At 29.3% G+C, this 14,964-nt stretch overlaps 1 protein-coding gene across 4 annotated transcripts; it reads left to right on the top strand.

Moving 5' to 3' along the window:
• Positions 1–6,930: 6,930 nt before the first annotated feature.
• LOC120087796 (serine/threonine-protein kinase SRK2E-like) lies at positions 6,931–13,007 on the top strand. Of its 4 annotated transcripts, XM_039044700.2 has the most exons (9): positions 6,931–7,245; positions 7,519–7,593; positions 7,786–7,887; positions 8,059–8,112; positions 8,294–8,386; positions 9,511–9,603; positions 10,666–10,770; positions 10,868–10,966; positions 12,531–13,007. In XM_039044700.2, exons 1-9 carry the CDS (start codon positions 7,102–7,104, stop codon positions 12,840–12,842), a joined length of 1,077 nt encoding a protein of 358 aa, XP_038900628.1. In that variant the 5' UTR covers positions 6,931–7,101; the 3' UTR covers positions 12,843–13,007. The 4 variants fall into 4 exon arrangements, with proteins under 4 accessions (XP_038900628.1, XP_038900629.1, XP_038900630.1 ...); XM_039044701.2 differs by lacking the exon at positions 7,519–7,593 and having other exon boundaries at positions 6,943–7,245; XM_039044702.2 differs by lacking the exon at positions 7,786–7,887 and having other exon boundaries at positions 6,963–7,245.
• The last annotated feature ends 1,957 nt before the right edge of the window (positions 13,008–14,964 follow it).

Raw genomic sequence — 14,964 nt, 5'->3', positions numbered from 1 at the left:
GAATAGAAAACCACATCAATCTCAATTGAAGGATATGTTCTTTAAAAAAAGTTGTGACTATTTGAATAGTTACAAATAGTTTATAAATATATGATTTTTCTTATCAATTTAAAATACACAAAAACATAAAGACTTGTTCTCATCATTTTCATATCCCAATTTTTTTAGGGAAACGACTCTTTATATTTTTGAGATTGCTAACTGTTCTATCTATAATCATTCTCTCTCTAATTGACTTTCTCGTCTTTGGTCGAACCTCTAATTCAATCGATCGCCACTTGCCCTAAAAAATTACTTATGCCGACAACACTTGCAACTGACGACACACCATAATAGACTATAGATATCCATGGGTGGTCCGGGTTGGGGATGACTTCCAAGTCCCCGTCTCCACTCCCCATCTCATTCCTCACTTGCGAAATTTCTCACTGGATCAGAATGGGGATTCTCTAGCCCATGAGAAATTCACAAGGATTGGGTTCTTCATAGAAATATTTTTCCATTTAATTTAAAACGCTACTATGAAGAAACAATAATATAAAAAAAAAAAAAAAAAACAAAAACAAAGTTGTAGTGGTTGAATGAAAAATTTTGGACCAATCACAAATTGCCACGTCATTTACTAAATTAATGACGAAATTCCAAATCATTAAATTTAGGCTCAATTAGGAGTTGACATATGTCTCGAATTGAAGTTGAAGACAAATTTCGATGATGCCACGTGGTTTTATCGTGACCGTTGAATCAGATAAGATTAATTTGGCCCAATTTGATATTATTATTTAGGTCAAAGTCCAATTAAGCCCAAAAATAGGTTGAGTTTGACCCAAATGTCAAATCAGGCCTAAATTCAATTAGTTGGGCCCAAAGGCAGACCCATAGACCAACAAAGTCCAAGTTCAACTAATTGGGCCCAAGGGCCAAGCCCATGGATCAATCAAGCCCAAACCCACATGTGAACTTTATAAATAGAGAAGCTCTCCTCATTTGGAGAGGTCAGTAATTCTACACTCCAGAGAGCTTAGAGGGAATTTTCTCCTTGACTCCTGAAGCTGACCATGCTTGAAGACTGAAGTTCTCCTTGACTCCTGAAGCTGACCATGCTTGAAGACTGAAGTCCTTTGAAGATACAAACATTTTGAAAATTGAAGTCTTTTGAAGATATAAGCATTCTTCCAAGACTCCAAGCTCAAGAACATCCACACGTTCTGCTTCTGTACATCAAGCGTACGCATTCAACCGAGAGAGAATCAGAGGATCAAGTACTAAATATCCAACCACATCGCATCAAATCAACATCAATATCAACACCAATTCAAGTTCAACTCCACGAAACAAGTTTCTCCAGAAGCCTCTGTGAACACTACTCCTCCAAAAAGATCAACAAGCTCAAAGTCGATAATCCAAGAAGATCAACGAGCCCAAAGGCTGAACATCAAAGAAGATCAACTATTATGTATTAGAGATTGTACTCACATTTCACAAAATTAATACAAAAACAAAATTTAAGTTCCACGAAATAATTTTCTCTTGAAATCTCGTGCGAACAGTAGTATCTCAAAGTTGGCCTTCTTTTTTTGGAAACGTTTCTTAAAATTTAGAAACAAAAAATGAGAGTGGAAATCAAACAAGTCATTGAAAAAGAAAAATGGAAAACAGAAAACAAGGATGTTATCAATCGTGTACGTAATTTCTCCCTCAGCTTCCAAGCTACATGAGAAAGACAACAAAAAAAATATATATATATAATGCTATAAGGTTTCATTTTGTGCGTAGGAAGAGGAAGAGGAATGTGGCTGGTTAGCAAATCAAAATATGGTTCGGTTTTCATTGGTCTTTTTAAATAAAAAAAATGGATCATGAACCAATATATTTTGGTTGTATTCAACAAAGTACCTTTAGTAGTTGGGGAGCGTGAGAAACACGGGAGAGGGAATGGCGCGTAGGCAAGAGATGAAAGTCAGTAATTGGGTCTTAGGCTTTAGAGATAAGGAATCTTAAGAGGGGGAAGTGGGGCCCAGATGGGATGGGATTTCTAATTGGAAAAAAGATTCTGTCTTAAAAAACTGAAAAAAGAGACAAGCTTTCTAGTGGGCGTTGGATTCCAATTTCTTTGTCCCACTTCACCTCATCATTAACCCTACAATCTCTTCCATTTCCAATCCAACCCATTATAATTATTCCTTTTTCTTCATTCTTTTTCTCTTTATTTCTTCACTTTTAATATTATTCATTTCATTCTCTTTCTTATTTTCTATACTTCAATCTTACCCTAAATTTTAAATAATAAAAATTTTGAACTTGCTTTTCCAAGAAAAATTTCAATCTTAATCTTATACTTAGATTCTTCTTAAATCGTTCAAAACTACTATTAAAATAAATATATGTTGGAATGTTGGATGAAAATTGGGATTAAACACCTCTACATTATTAAGAACACATACAATGTACAATCTTCTAATTTTAATCCAAAATTGAAAAATAGTTATTTTTTAAGTTCATGACTTTGAAAGAATAATTATATTTTGTCTTTATTCTCATTTTATGGTCATTACATCATGGATATATGGTGTAAATTAATATAGGATTTTTTAAAGATTTTTAAAAATAAAAAAATAAGAAAAATTATTTATACGGAATAACAAAATTTTAATCTTTTTTATAAAGACCGATAGAAGTCTATTAGTGTCTATCAATAATAGAAATTGGTAGAAGTCTATCACTGATAGACGTTAATATAAGTCTACCAGTATATATCAAAAAAAATTTTTTTGTTATTTATATAAATAGTTTGACATTTTTTCTGTTTGTGAAAATTTTCCCCTTTTTCATGAGACAATGTCTATAAGACCAGATCCTAACTTATTTGATATTTTTTCTATCTGAGAAAATTTTTCTTTTGTCTTTTTCATGAGACAAGGCCCATAAGACCACTTGTTCACGCTCTTGAATTTTTTAGTTAATTAAACTACAAACAATACTTAGTTACATCTTATGGTACACTTATCTTTTTACATCTTATCACATTGTCTAATCATAATTTATCATGTGATAAATTTTTCTAATATCTTTTTACTAATTCATTTTTTATATGTAGGTGATGAAAGTGTGATGCATAAATATAAGTATATCTCTTAGTATGCACCTAAGTATTGCTCTTAAACTAAATACTCATAAACTTTGGGTAGAAGCAGTTCTGTTTTTAGATTTAATTTTTTTTTTTTTTTTGAATTTTGAAATTTGTTTCAAAAGTATCATTAGAGAGTCTTTTTCCTTAAAAATGAGATGAAAATTAATGATATCACTAATGTGTAAAAACTGAAAGATGTATGTGATATCATTTACAATGTAAATTATTATTGATGTAGGAACTTATGTGTAAATTTTGATTATATAAATTATTGATTAAATTGTAAACTTGGTCTCTATGATTTGGAGAAAGTTAGAATTTAATCCTATGGTTTGATAAATCACTTATAAATGGTCCATAGAGTAGAGAATATTTTTGAGGATTTTATCAAACTATACAGACTATTTATGAGAAATTATCAAGCCATAAAGATTAAACTCTTAATTTTAAAATCATGGGACTAAATTCTAACTTTCTTTAAATAATAGAGACCAAATTTATAATTTAATCTACATTATTTTAACGATATATTTTAACATCAAATGATGATAACAATGATATTATCTTTTATATAGTTGTTGATTAAAACAAAAACCTTTTATTTAGTTGTAAATAGTATCATCCACGTTTTCTAATTCTTACGTATGAACTGTGAGATTCGATTTTCATTCTTTATTTAAATTAAAAAATTTACATTTTGTGAAAGAATGTTGAAATTCAAGTGTAATTTTTGGAACAAATTTCATAATTCAAGGGCAAAAATCTTTTCTTTTTTTTTTTTTCCAAATTCTAGGGACAATGGAAACGTACCCGAGAATTCAATAGTATTTTATATAATTTATTGAAATATTAATCATTTTTAAATTTAATTTTATGTTTATATAAATTGATAAAATTTATTAAATATTTGCATAAATTAATAATAAAAAACAATCTAGTAAATTAATTTTTATCAACTTTATTTAAAAGGTTTGAATTTTACTTGTAAATTTCGTTTGAAACGATTTTTTGAAACACAAATTTTACTAGTTAATCTAACATTTAGTTAAAAGTAAACAAAATAATAATAATAATAATAATAGTAGTAGTAGGAGATTTCCCTAATTGAATTCGTTCCTTCTTTAAAAAAAAAAAATAAAATAAATAAATAAATAAAAATAAAAATCGTTCCTTAAAGACCCATTTAATAGCGTTCTTGTTTCCTGTTTCCTGTTTCTTGTTTCCTATTTCTTGTTTCTTATTTTTCGTTTCTTGTTTTTTAAGAATTAGAAACAAAAATATGTTTGATATATTTTGATTTCTTGTTTCTTGAAAAAAAAAAAAAAAAAACTTATTTGATAACTATTACCTATTTTTTGGCTTCTTATATTTTTTCTTACTTTTTTTCCCTTATTTTATAGTTTTAATATAATTTAATTATGTAAAGTAAAAATATATAACTTGTACTAAAATATAGAAAAATAATTATAAAACATTTACATTAACAAATTCAAATTAACTTTAGGTGAAAATTTAACAACAATAATACAATTGTTTTATTTTTTAATGTTGCTCAAATTTGATCTACAATATTAATTCTCACTTACGTTATTAATCTTAAATGATGCTAATTCAAATCCAACTCAATTTTATTATTATACATGTAAATTTTGTAGTTCTAAAATATTAAAGTGAAGATAAATGAATGTTATTGAAACAAAATTTATACATATAAAATTTTAAAGGGTTTCAAATTAATGTAATTAAAACTAAAAAAAGGAAAAAGGGGAAAAAAAAAAGGAAAAAAAAAAAACCTTTTTGATCCCTAGGTTTGGAGTAAAATTTTTATTTGATTCTTAGGTTTCAAAATGTTACACTTGAGTTTGATTTCAATTTAATCCCTAGGTTTCAAGATATTACAATTTTATCCTTTCTATTTGAATTCTGACTGAATTTGATTCATAGATTTTAAAATTTATATTTTTAACCTCAATTTTTCTCGAAATACTCATTTTTCGTCCTCAATGTTAATGTATGTCAATAGTTTTAAAATAAATGAGGAATAAGAAATATGAACGATTATCAAACAAGTTTGTTTCTTGAAAATGAGAAAAAATAAGAAACATGAAACGAGATCGTTATCGAATGGGTCTAATTAATCAATTTTTTTTTAAGACTAGAGACCAGAACATATAATTTGAAACTTTCAAGATTAAAATAAAAGAAAATTGAGATTTTAAAGAACTAGATAGAATTTCATTATTAATATCGTTGATTTTTGAACTTTGAACTTGTATATTAGAAATTTAAAGAATATTTAAAACCTAAAAGCATCATCATAACAATCTTTCAGTATCCTTTTTCTTTTTCCTCATCCTTACCATCAAATTAAAAAATCAACAAGATTGAAACCTAATAGTAAATTGTGAATATTTGAAAAATTAACCTTTTTTTTTTCACAAAAAGTTGCAACATGCATGAGGAATGTGCCATCATAACAATGTTAACATCACCTTTAATTTGTAGACGGATGAAGATTTGTAGTCTGTATACTATGAAGTATACCACAAAGGCCACAAAGGCCACGAATTCATATCAAACCAATTTAAAATAACATAAATATGGTTCAATTGATATAAAATATGTAACATTGATCAAAAGGTAAGAGATTCAAATCTTCTACTTATTCAAATAAATAAAAAAAAAAAAATAAAAAAAAAAAAAACCTAGAATTTTAAGTTTGAGTCAAACAAGACAATATTGGTTCTACAAAGCAAGCCCAACCCATCACCCTTTGAAGCCTGTCATTATAAGGCCCATAGTCCACAAACCAAATCATTGGCTAAACCCAAAAGACCTGATCTTCAATCCATTTGAAGCCTGTCAACTTAAATGTTTTTGTGAAAATATCAAAATTTATACTCTAAATTTTAGTAGTAGTATCAATTAAGACCAAAAGGTAATAATTATATCAATTTAATCTCTATTACATTTTTATTCGAATATATTAAACATCGTGTGAGACTTATATTTTTATCATTTAGACCTATAAATTTTCCTAAGTAAATCAACTTAGACTCTCAATAAAGATTACTATTGAAAATCGGTTATGCATAAATTATCATTATCTATTTTTTTAATTCAACATATAAAGAAGTCTACACATGTAAGAATTATTGTTGCATGGACGATTTTCAATGGCAACCTTAATAAACATTATAAATTGATTCACTTATGACAATTTAGAAGTTTAATCGAAACAAACTATGAATCTCACACAATATTTTTCTAACCAAATCTAAAAAATAGTGTAAATTGATATACTTACGAAAGTCAAAAGTTCAAATCGATATAATTATTAGTTCAAAATTTTAATTGATACACAACTCTCGAAGTTTAGTATTTTCCTATATTTTTTTGTTGTGATTTATTACACATTTATCACATCGTTTTATGAGTTATTATAATCACTAAACAACACAGTATATCTAACCCGAGCATATCGTAGTAGACTAAACAATAATAATTATCATCTTGAAAATTGATGATTCAATTCTCACCTTCGTAATTATCTAATCTAAACTAAAAAGACTTGAATATATATCTTGTTCGGACAGGTGGATGCACCCCCAAATAATTGTGGGAGAGATAAAGGAAAAGAAAAAGCTATGGAAGTTGTGAAGCAAAGGAGAAAAAGAAAGGTAAGTTTGTTAGTTAGGTATAAGTTTTTATTGGTGAAACTTTCACGAGGTGCATGTTCTGTTGTAGTGGTGCAAGTTCACACTATCCCATATCTTTCACCACAAGCTTTCTTCAAAAATCTCTCAAATTTTGCCCATCACCCATTTTTTTGCCTTCTTTTGCAAACGACACAAAACACAATGGCGAGCTAGGCAAATACACATTGGGAGGCCCCTTGAGTCTTTTGATTTAGAGGGCGTCTCGAGAGATAGGGTGGCCTGGTGACGACGATTATCGGAAGTGTTAGAGTTATGGATGTACCGATCATGCATGCTAGTGACCGGTACGAGCTGGTTCGAGATATCGGCTCTGGCAATTTTGGAGTGGCTAGGTTGATGAGAGACAAACATACTGATGAACTTGTTGCTGTTAAGTACATTGAGAGAGGTGACAAGGTATATATAATTGTCTAATTAAACGTATAAACTTTCAACTAATTTAGATTCATATGCTTTAAATCAAAATGGGTTATAAATTATATATATAATCTTCATCCCACCATGTTTGGAATAAAATAATAATAATAAAATCATCTTATCCATTTTTTTTAAATTTTGAAAGAGGAACAATATATGAACAAAATGATATATGTAAACAAAATGATATATAGTTTAGTAAATTAAAGACATTTATTTTAATTTTGATTGGATTTATAATGAATCGAACAGATAGATGAAAACGTTCAGAGGGAAATAATAAATCACAGGTCTCTGAAGCACCCAAACATTGTCAAGTTTAAAGAGGTATAGATTTTAATTGATTTGTTTTAGAGCCTCATATATTTACCCAAACAAAACCATTTTATCAATCTTTTGAAAAGAAAAGATATCGTATTAATGAAAAATTACTTGATAAAGTTGTTACATTTACTGTGGTACCCTCCTCGAATAAATTATCTTCATTAGCCGTATTTTTTCAATAAAATGAATTTATAGGTTGTTTTAACACCAACCCATCTAGCCATCGTGATGGAATATGCCTCCGGTGGAGAGTTGTTTGAGCGGATATGTAACGCCGGCCGCTTCAGTGAAGATGAGGTTTTCTAATCCCTTAAACTTTTGAGTTAGTATATAATATTTTAATATATATGGTATCAAAAATCACATGTTTGAACTTCTACGACGTTGTTTTCTACTTAATTAATATTAATCTGGATTAGCATTATTACTGATATAAGATATTAAATTCACCTTAAATTTTGTCGCAAGGCACGATTCTTCTTCCAACAGCTGATATCAGGAGTAAGCTACTGCCATGCAATGGTCAGTTTTTTTTATGATATCCTGCAAATGCAAAGCTTCTAATTTCCTTTTAAGTTGAATTGAAATGAATTGGGTGTCTTTTATTATTATTATTTCTTCTCTCTCTTTTATTTTTGTTAATTTTCTTTTATTTATTTATTTTTAAACAATATTTGGGATTTTTCTGTGTATGTAAATTAAGCAAGTTTGCCATCGAGATTTGAAGTTGGAAAACACTCTCTTGGATGGAAGTCCTGCCCCACGTCTGAAGATATGTGACTTCGGCTATTCTAAGGTACTCACATCCCATCGAAACTGTTATTTCAATGGGATTATCACTATAACCATTGTGGGATACGTAGATTAGAAAATATACATACTCGAGATAGTATAGTATTGTAGTTTCTCTCTCATACATTCGACGATTCAAATTGCTAGTTACATCCACTACTCTTTATCATTGCTCTCTTTACAATTCAAGCATTAGTTTTAATAGATTAAACATACACATGCATATATCATCTTTTTATCTTTTCTTGAATGAGAGGTTTGATCTTCTATCTTTTCAAATATCGTACTAAAATTAAAAGATATAGAGAATCACAAGATTTATAGTGTACTTCTTAATATATGTTGCCGCTCCAATCTCGCGCGCGTTTGCCGTCGTTGTGGTCCTCTTGTGGGCTTGGCCTTCAGTCCGTTTCTCACAATTCCGATCTTGCTCTCCAAACTGACTTGCATAAGAGATTGTCGTACTAGTATGGTGTCGAGTTTACCACACTCTGATGCCTAAGTTAAGTAGTATAGTTCAGCTAATTAAGTACACATGAAGTAAGTTCAAATTTTCCCATAGACGGATTTATTATGGGCCCAAGAGCTCCCTTATATATATATAATTGCTATAGTATCAAGACCACTAGCTAGCTTAGTTGGAAATTTACCTTTGAATCCCTTTTAGACCTAGGTTTGAGTCCTACTCATTACATTTATTTTTACTAAATTATATAAAGTCTTCGTCAACAAAATTTCTAGATTCATCATTTTCCTTTAGAGATTACTTACTCTTCTCCTCCCAAGTACTCAAGGTTATTTTTCTTTTGGTATATATTAACCGCAACTTAGCTAGTCGGTCCAAACTCTAAGGCTTTGACTTTTGGAATGTGCGTTTTCATATGCCTCCTCTCGGTACCCTTTGAGCTTGGACCCATCCATGAGTTTTGGGTCTTCCCTGACAATCCTTGACAATGTATACATTAATTTTATACATTTTAATGATGTCCACATGTATTTATCAATATTGTAACTGATTTTTTTTTGAAAAAGTCAACAAAAATAAAATTTGTTGATACATTTATTATATATGGTATCTCTTTGGGATTTGATTCTTCTAAGCTCCATTATATTATTCATTTTCACAAGTCTTCAGTGTTGCATTCTCAACCAAAATCAACGGTGGGAACGCCAGCTTACATAGCTCCTGAAGTCTTACTCAAGAAAGAATACGACGGAAAGGTAAACCCACAACTCTACCCTTCCCTTTGAGTTTATAGCTAAATTCTTAAATTTCAAATTAAATTTTTAAAACTATGTATATATATATTGCAAAAAATACCTTTTTATCCGTGGATTTTGGGTGTAGTTTCTATTCCGTTCATAGGTTTCAAAATGTTATACTTTTAGTGCTTAAATTTTAAGTGAGTTTGATTTCAATTTAGTGTCAATGTTCTAAAATGAAACAATTTTTATCGTTGAGATTTGAGATTTTTTATATTTAGTTCATAAGTTTAAAAATTTACACTTTTAATCTTGATTGTTTACTAAATACTTACTTTCATTTCATTTTGAAGTGGCAATATCAATTAATTATTTAAATAATTTAAATAATTATGACTAATTAAATTTTATTTTTTTCTTCTGTTTAAGTTTTAATTTTTTCTTAATTTCATAATTACATTAAATAAATTAATAAACATTAACGTTAAAGACTGAGTTGATCAGTATTTTATAAATAAAAAATAAAATAACATCGAGGGTAACAGTGTAAATTTTGAAACCTAAGAACCAAATAGAAACAAAACTCAAATTTAAGGGTAAAACTATAACATTTTGAAGCCTTTGGACAAAATTAAAATCAAACTAAACACTTAAAAACTAAAAGTAGAATATTTCTTTTTAAGCTTGGTTTAAATTTTGAAAACATCTCTAAAATGTGTACCATAACAAAATAAAGAAGATAAAACACAAACATAATTTTCAAAAACTAAAGTCATGACTAGTTAATGGCGATTTTAGTTTTCGAAATTTATGCTTTTGTTTCTTTCCAATTTTCATACCTTTCTTAAAAAAAACACTTAAAATCCTTTTAATTTTTTTAAAAAAATTACTTTTGTAATTTTCAAAATTTAGTTTTTTTTTAAATCATTAATAAAAAAAATTACAAGATGGATGCAAGGTTAATAAACTTTTTTCAAAAACAAAAAGTAAAATTATTACCAAATAAGGTATAATTAAGTGATTATCAAACATGATCGTTATTATGTTATACATAAGTAATATAACATTGTCGATGTGCAGATTGCAGATGTATGGTCTTGTGGAGTAACATTGTATGTAATGTTGGTTGGAGCATACCCTTTCGAGGATCCTGACGATCCTAAAAATTTTCGTAAAACAATTCAGGTTCTATAATGTGTGATTTAATTAATTTATATAAAACAACAAAATAATATAGGATCGTTTTCTTATAATTTGATGTGAATTATTTGAATTATTACAGAGAATTTTGAATGTTCAATACTCCATTCCGGATTATGTTCATATATCCCCTGACTGTTGCCATCTCATGTCTAGAATTTTTGTTGCCGATCCTGCCAAGGTTAGTTTCTTAAGATTCTGTTTCATTACAAATCTCGTTTTTAATTTTCTATTCTAGAAAACTGTACGTACCGTCCAAGTTTATGAGAGGTACGAGAATAAACTAAAATTACGAGTGACCTCCTAATTTGATTTTGAATTCTTAAATCGATATAAAAAACGAAAAAAAAAAAAATTAAGATATTTGTAGAAAGTAGATAACAAAAAAAGCTTAGAAACACAACATTTGTAAATTTATTTTTACAAATCAAATGGTTATCAAAGAAATCTTAACTTTTAGAAAATTTTAAGGTGGATATAAAACAATGTTTATACATTTTGTATTTGAATTACATTTAATTAATTTCTAAAATTGTGATGAGTTGTCTTTTTTTCATTTTTGTTTTTTGTTCGAAGAGTTCGTTCTTCTTATTCTTTTTCTAGTTCGAGTATAAGTAACGTATGAGAATTGAATTTGAACCTTCAACCTTAATGTTGGAAAGTGGGTCACTTTGGTTTGATTTAGAAGTTGTTGAGAAATTAAAGTATAAAAAAATTTGGTGCATGATCTTTTTAATATAACAATTGAAGAGATTGGGGATCACATCTCAATCTCCAATCTCAAGAGTCATCTTCATCATTGCGTTTACTCAACCCGATCTGGCCCTAAAAAGTGAAGGCCTAAGTTAGGGGTCTAAGACATTGTTTGGTCTTGGATCAAATCGGCCCAACGTTCAATAGCCAAACTCATGGACCAACCTTTGGGCTTGGCTCGGATCAAAATTTTGATCGGATTTAGGTTGGTCCATTGGATTAACTCATTGAAAATTAGTTAATTAATTATTTTAAAATTATAAATATTAATTTTAAATTTCATTAATGAAATATTATTAATTTTTATTTTATTACATTTATTTTGTACTTTTATTACTTTTTCTTAATGAAATTATCAAAATTATAAAAGTTTTATTGAGTATTTAATTTTCTCAAAACGTGTTATTAGTTTTTAACACTTTAAAAAAAATTATGTTCACTAAAAACTGCGTATATCTAGATATATTTAAAAAATAATATTAAAAAAAAGTTAATTTTTTAATGTATAAAATATAATATATGAAGACTATATATATACATATTTATATTTGAGTGGACCCAATCACATCCTGGCCGATCGAATGATGATTCAAATATGGCCCAATCCAGTCCAATAAATAAATAGGTTGGATTAGGTTACATGGGTCAAAAATTGACTTTGAGCCAGCTTGGATTCAACCTAGAATGGGCTTGAGTCGTCCTTTAGACTTCGATGTTAATGAAGGTGGACAATATAGGTAATGCATGCCACTTAAAGTATATAAAAGAATCGATAATGGATTAAACTTTAATAAGTTTCCTCTTCCACCCTACAATTTTAATTTTCAACTAAGCAATAATTATTAACATGTAAAAAAAAAAAAAGTTATGAGTCCTTAAATCAACTTATAAAAATGAACTCATTCAAAAATAATATATTTGAGTTGAATTGGATCAAGTCTGGACAAACGAGATAGCTATTAGTTATTAATTAATTATTCCACCAAATGTAGAGGATATCAATACCGGAGATAAAAAAGCAGGAATGGTTTACAAAGAACCTACCGAGTGAATTGGAAGAAGATCAGATGATCAATAGTCATAATTTAGTAGGGGAGGAGACAGCCGATCAACAGCCGCAAAGCATTGAAGAAATCATGCAGATCATCGAGGAAGCGGCGGTGGTAGAAGCTAGAGCGCAGAGTCCTAACGAGCAATATCTAACAGGATGTTTGGACATCGAAGAGGACATGGAGGAGGATTTGGAGACGGATGCCGAATTGGACTTGGAAAGCAGCGGTGAGATTGTTTATGCAATCATGTAGAAGCTCTGTTTTTATAATGAGCATTGGGAATAACTATACTTTCAAATTTTCTTATATTTCATGTCGTTTTTATTTTTATGTTGAATTGTAATGGTGAAGTTTGATTGTGTGTTTGTATTATTGAAATCTCTTGTTTGTCGTAATATTTATTGAATTTTGGTAAAATATTGAAAATGTAGTTGTCCCACGTCAGAAAGATTGGAGGAAGTGATGGAGTCTAAGTACTATGATATATATATATATATATATCATGGGATGCGCTTTGTCTTAATATATTAATCCATGTGTTTATGGAGTTAGTGGGTGAGATTTTTTTATTCATTGAAATTCTTTTGCATGGGTTATCTATTTATTTTTATTTATTTATTTATTATTATTATTATTTTGGCTATAGATGTGGTATAAGTTAGATGTTTTGGAATTTTTAGAAATTGGATTGGATGTATCTTTCATTTAGGGCACTCCATGCTAATTAAGTCTATAGAGTTAATTAGCGTGTAGAGTTAAATAACCAGTATTTAGATGCAAAGTTGCCTAGTATAATTAAAGTTTGTATTTTGCAGTGCAAAGTTGTTTTACCTAGAGTTTTGAAGTCTATATCTTGATACTTTTTTGCTAGTATTTTTTTATGTACTATACAATTAGAGCTATATGTTAATCAAAACTTTCAACGGTAACAAATTTGATTTCAAATTTTCTTACATTATATACAATAAGTCAGATCCTCTACACCATAATGCAACCCAACAATGGACTCTTTAATATGTCTAATGATTCTTTTAATAACATTCCAAAACTCTTGACCTGGATTCATCTAATGACCCTTCAATGTGCAATGACTGGTTTGGATAGATCACGAAGAACATTGGGAAATTCGTACGGATGATCCAAAAATTGGTTCCAAAATGTCAAATGACCCATTTTTAAAAAATAATGTCAATTGACCCTCTGCTGACATCATCGCTATACCAAATTACGTAAATTGCCCTTACACCGGCCTCACGAGGTAAATCTCGTTCTCGCTTGAAATTTCTTAGTTTGATGTGATTGCTCGTCAATGTACTGTTGATTTGAAAATTTTCACGACGGAAGCCTCAAATCAAATCAATAATACCTAAACACAATACAATGGTGATTTCTTTAAACTCTAAACTCCATTTTAAAGGTGATTACTTCTCTAGTTTTTTATGGCATTTTGTTGAACGGAGATTTTTCGAAGGGGGATTTCCAAGACGAGGTTTTCTTAGAAAGGAACAGCTTTTTCAGAAAGGTGAATTATTTTGAGTCTGTTTAATTATTTTTTATGTGTTATTTCTGGAAAGGTAGCATTAAGAAATTTTGTATTGGGAGAAAGTAAGAAAGAAGAAGAGTAAGAGAGAGAGTGAGATTAAGAGAGGGCGAGATTACGAGAGAGAGCGAGATTTTGAGAGAGCAAAATTTTAAGAGAGAGCGAGATTTTGAGAGAAAACGAGATTTTAAGAGAGAACGAGATTTTGAGCGAGAGCGAGAGTACACTTCAATTGCGTGAACAGCTTAATGACAAATGTTCTCTTGCTTTGTAGGATGACAAAAAAGTATTTATTCATTCGATTTAGAGGTGATTGGGATGAGAATGAAAGTTCGTATATTGGGGGACAGTTGAAAGGAACTGTTGTGCCCCCTACATTGAATTATGAAGAACTTAAATCTTGGATTTACAGGGTTACAAAAGTCAGTTCTTCAGAGTTTGTTCTTATCCTGAAAGTTAAATATAATCTTGAATTTGAAGCCCCTCCACAATGCATAATAGATGATGATGATGTTCACTTCTTTCTTTTGCGAGAATAGCTTAGTAGACTTCAGATAGCTGTAACGTTGAAGTCTAAACAGGACGAAAGAGTTGGAATGGGGTTTGGAAATGTAAGTTATGATGATACGGCCGTGGACAGACAATACGAGGAATCATATCAGTTTCATCGGGAAGAGGATGATATTCCATTGTCTATCAACATTGATATTCCATTGTCTACCAACACTGTACCATCAACATTCGATTATATGGATTGTGGTCTTTTAGTGGATGTGGATGTGAATGAGCAACCAGCAGGATTGAATGAAATGGATCGTGATCATGGAGATATGT

The sequence above is a fragment of the Benincasa hispida genome, chromosome 10 (assembly GCF_027475165.1).
Source record: "Benincasa hispida cultivar pf3 chromosome 10, pf3_genome.v1.1, whole genome shotgun sequence".
Lineage (NCBI taxonomy): Eukaryota > Viridiplantae > Streptophyta > Magnoliopsida > Cucurbitales > Cucurbitaceae > Benincasa > Benincasa hispida.
This window is presented reverse-complemented; position numbering and strand designations above follow the sequence as displayed.

Bases quoted from the DNA above. Each gene is read 5' to 3' on its own strand.
- LOC120087796 (XM_039044700.2), top strand. From the start codon at position 7,102: ATGGATGTACCGATCATGCATGCTAGTGACCGGTACGAGCTGGTTCGA. The intron at 8,113-8,293 runs GTCAGTTTTTTT...ATGTAAATTAAG, and splicing joins TAAGCTACTGCCATGCAATG to CAAGTTTGCCATCGAGATTT. The intron at 9,604-10,665 runs GTAAACCCACAA...GTCGATGTGCAG, and splicing joins AGAAAGAATACGACGGAAAG to ATTGCAGATGTATGGTCTTG.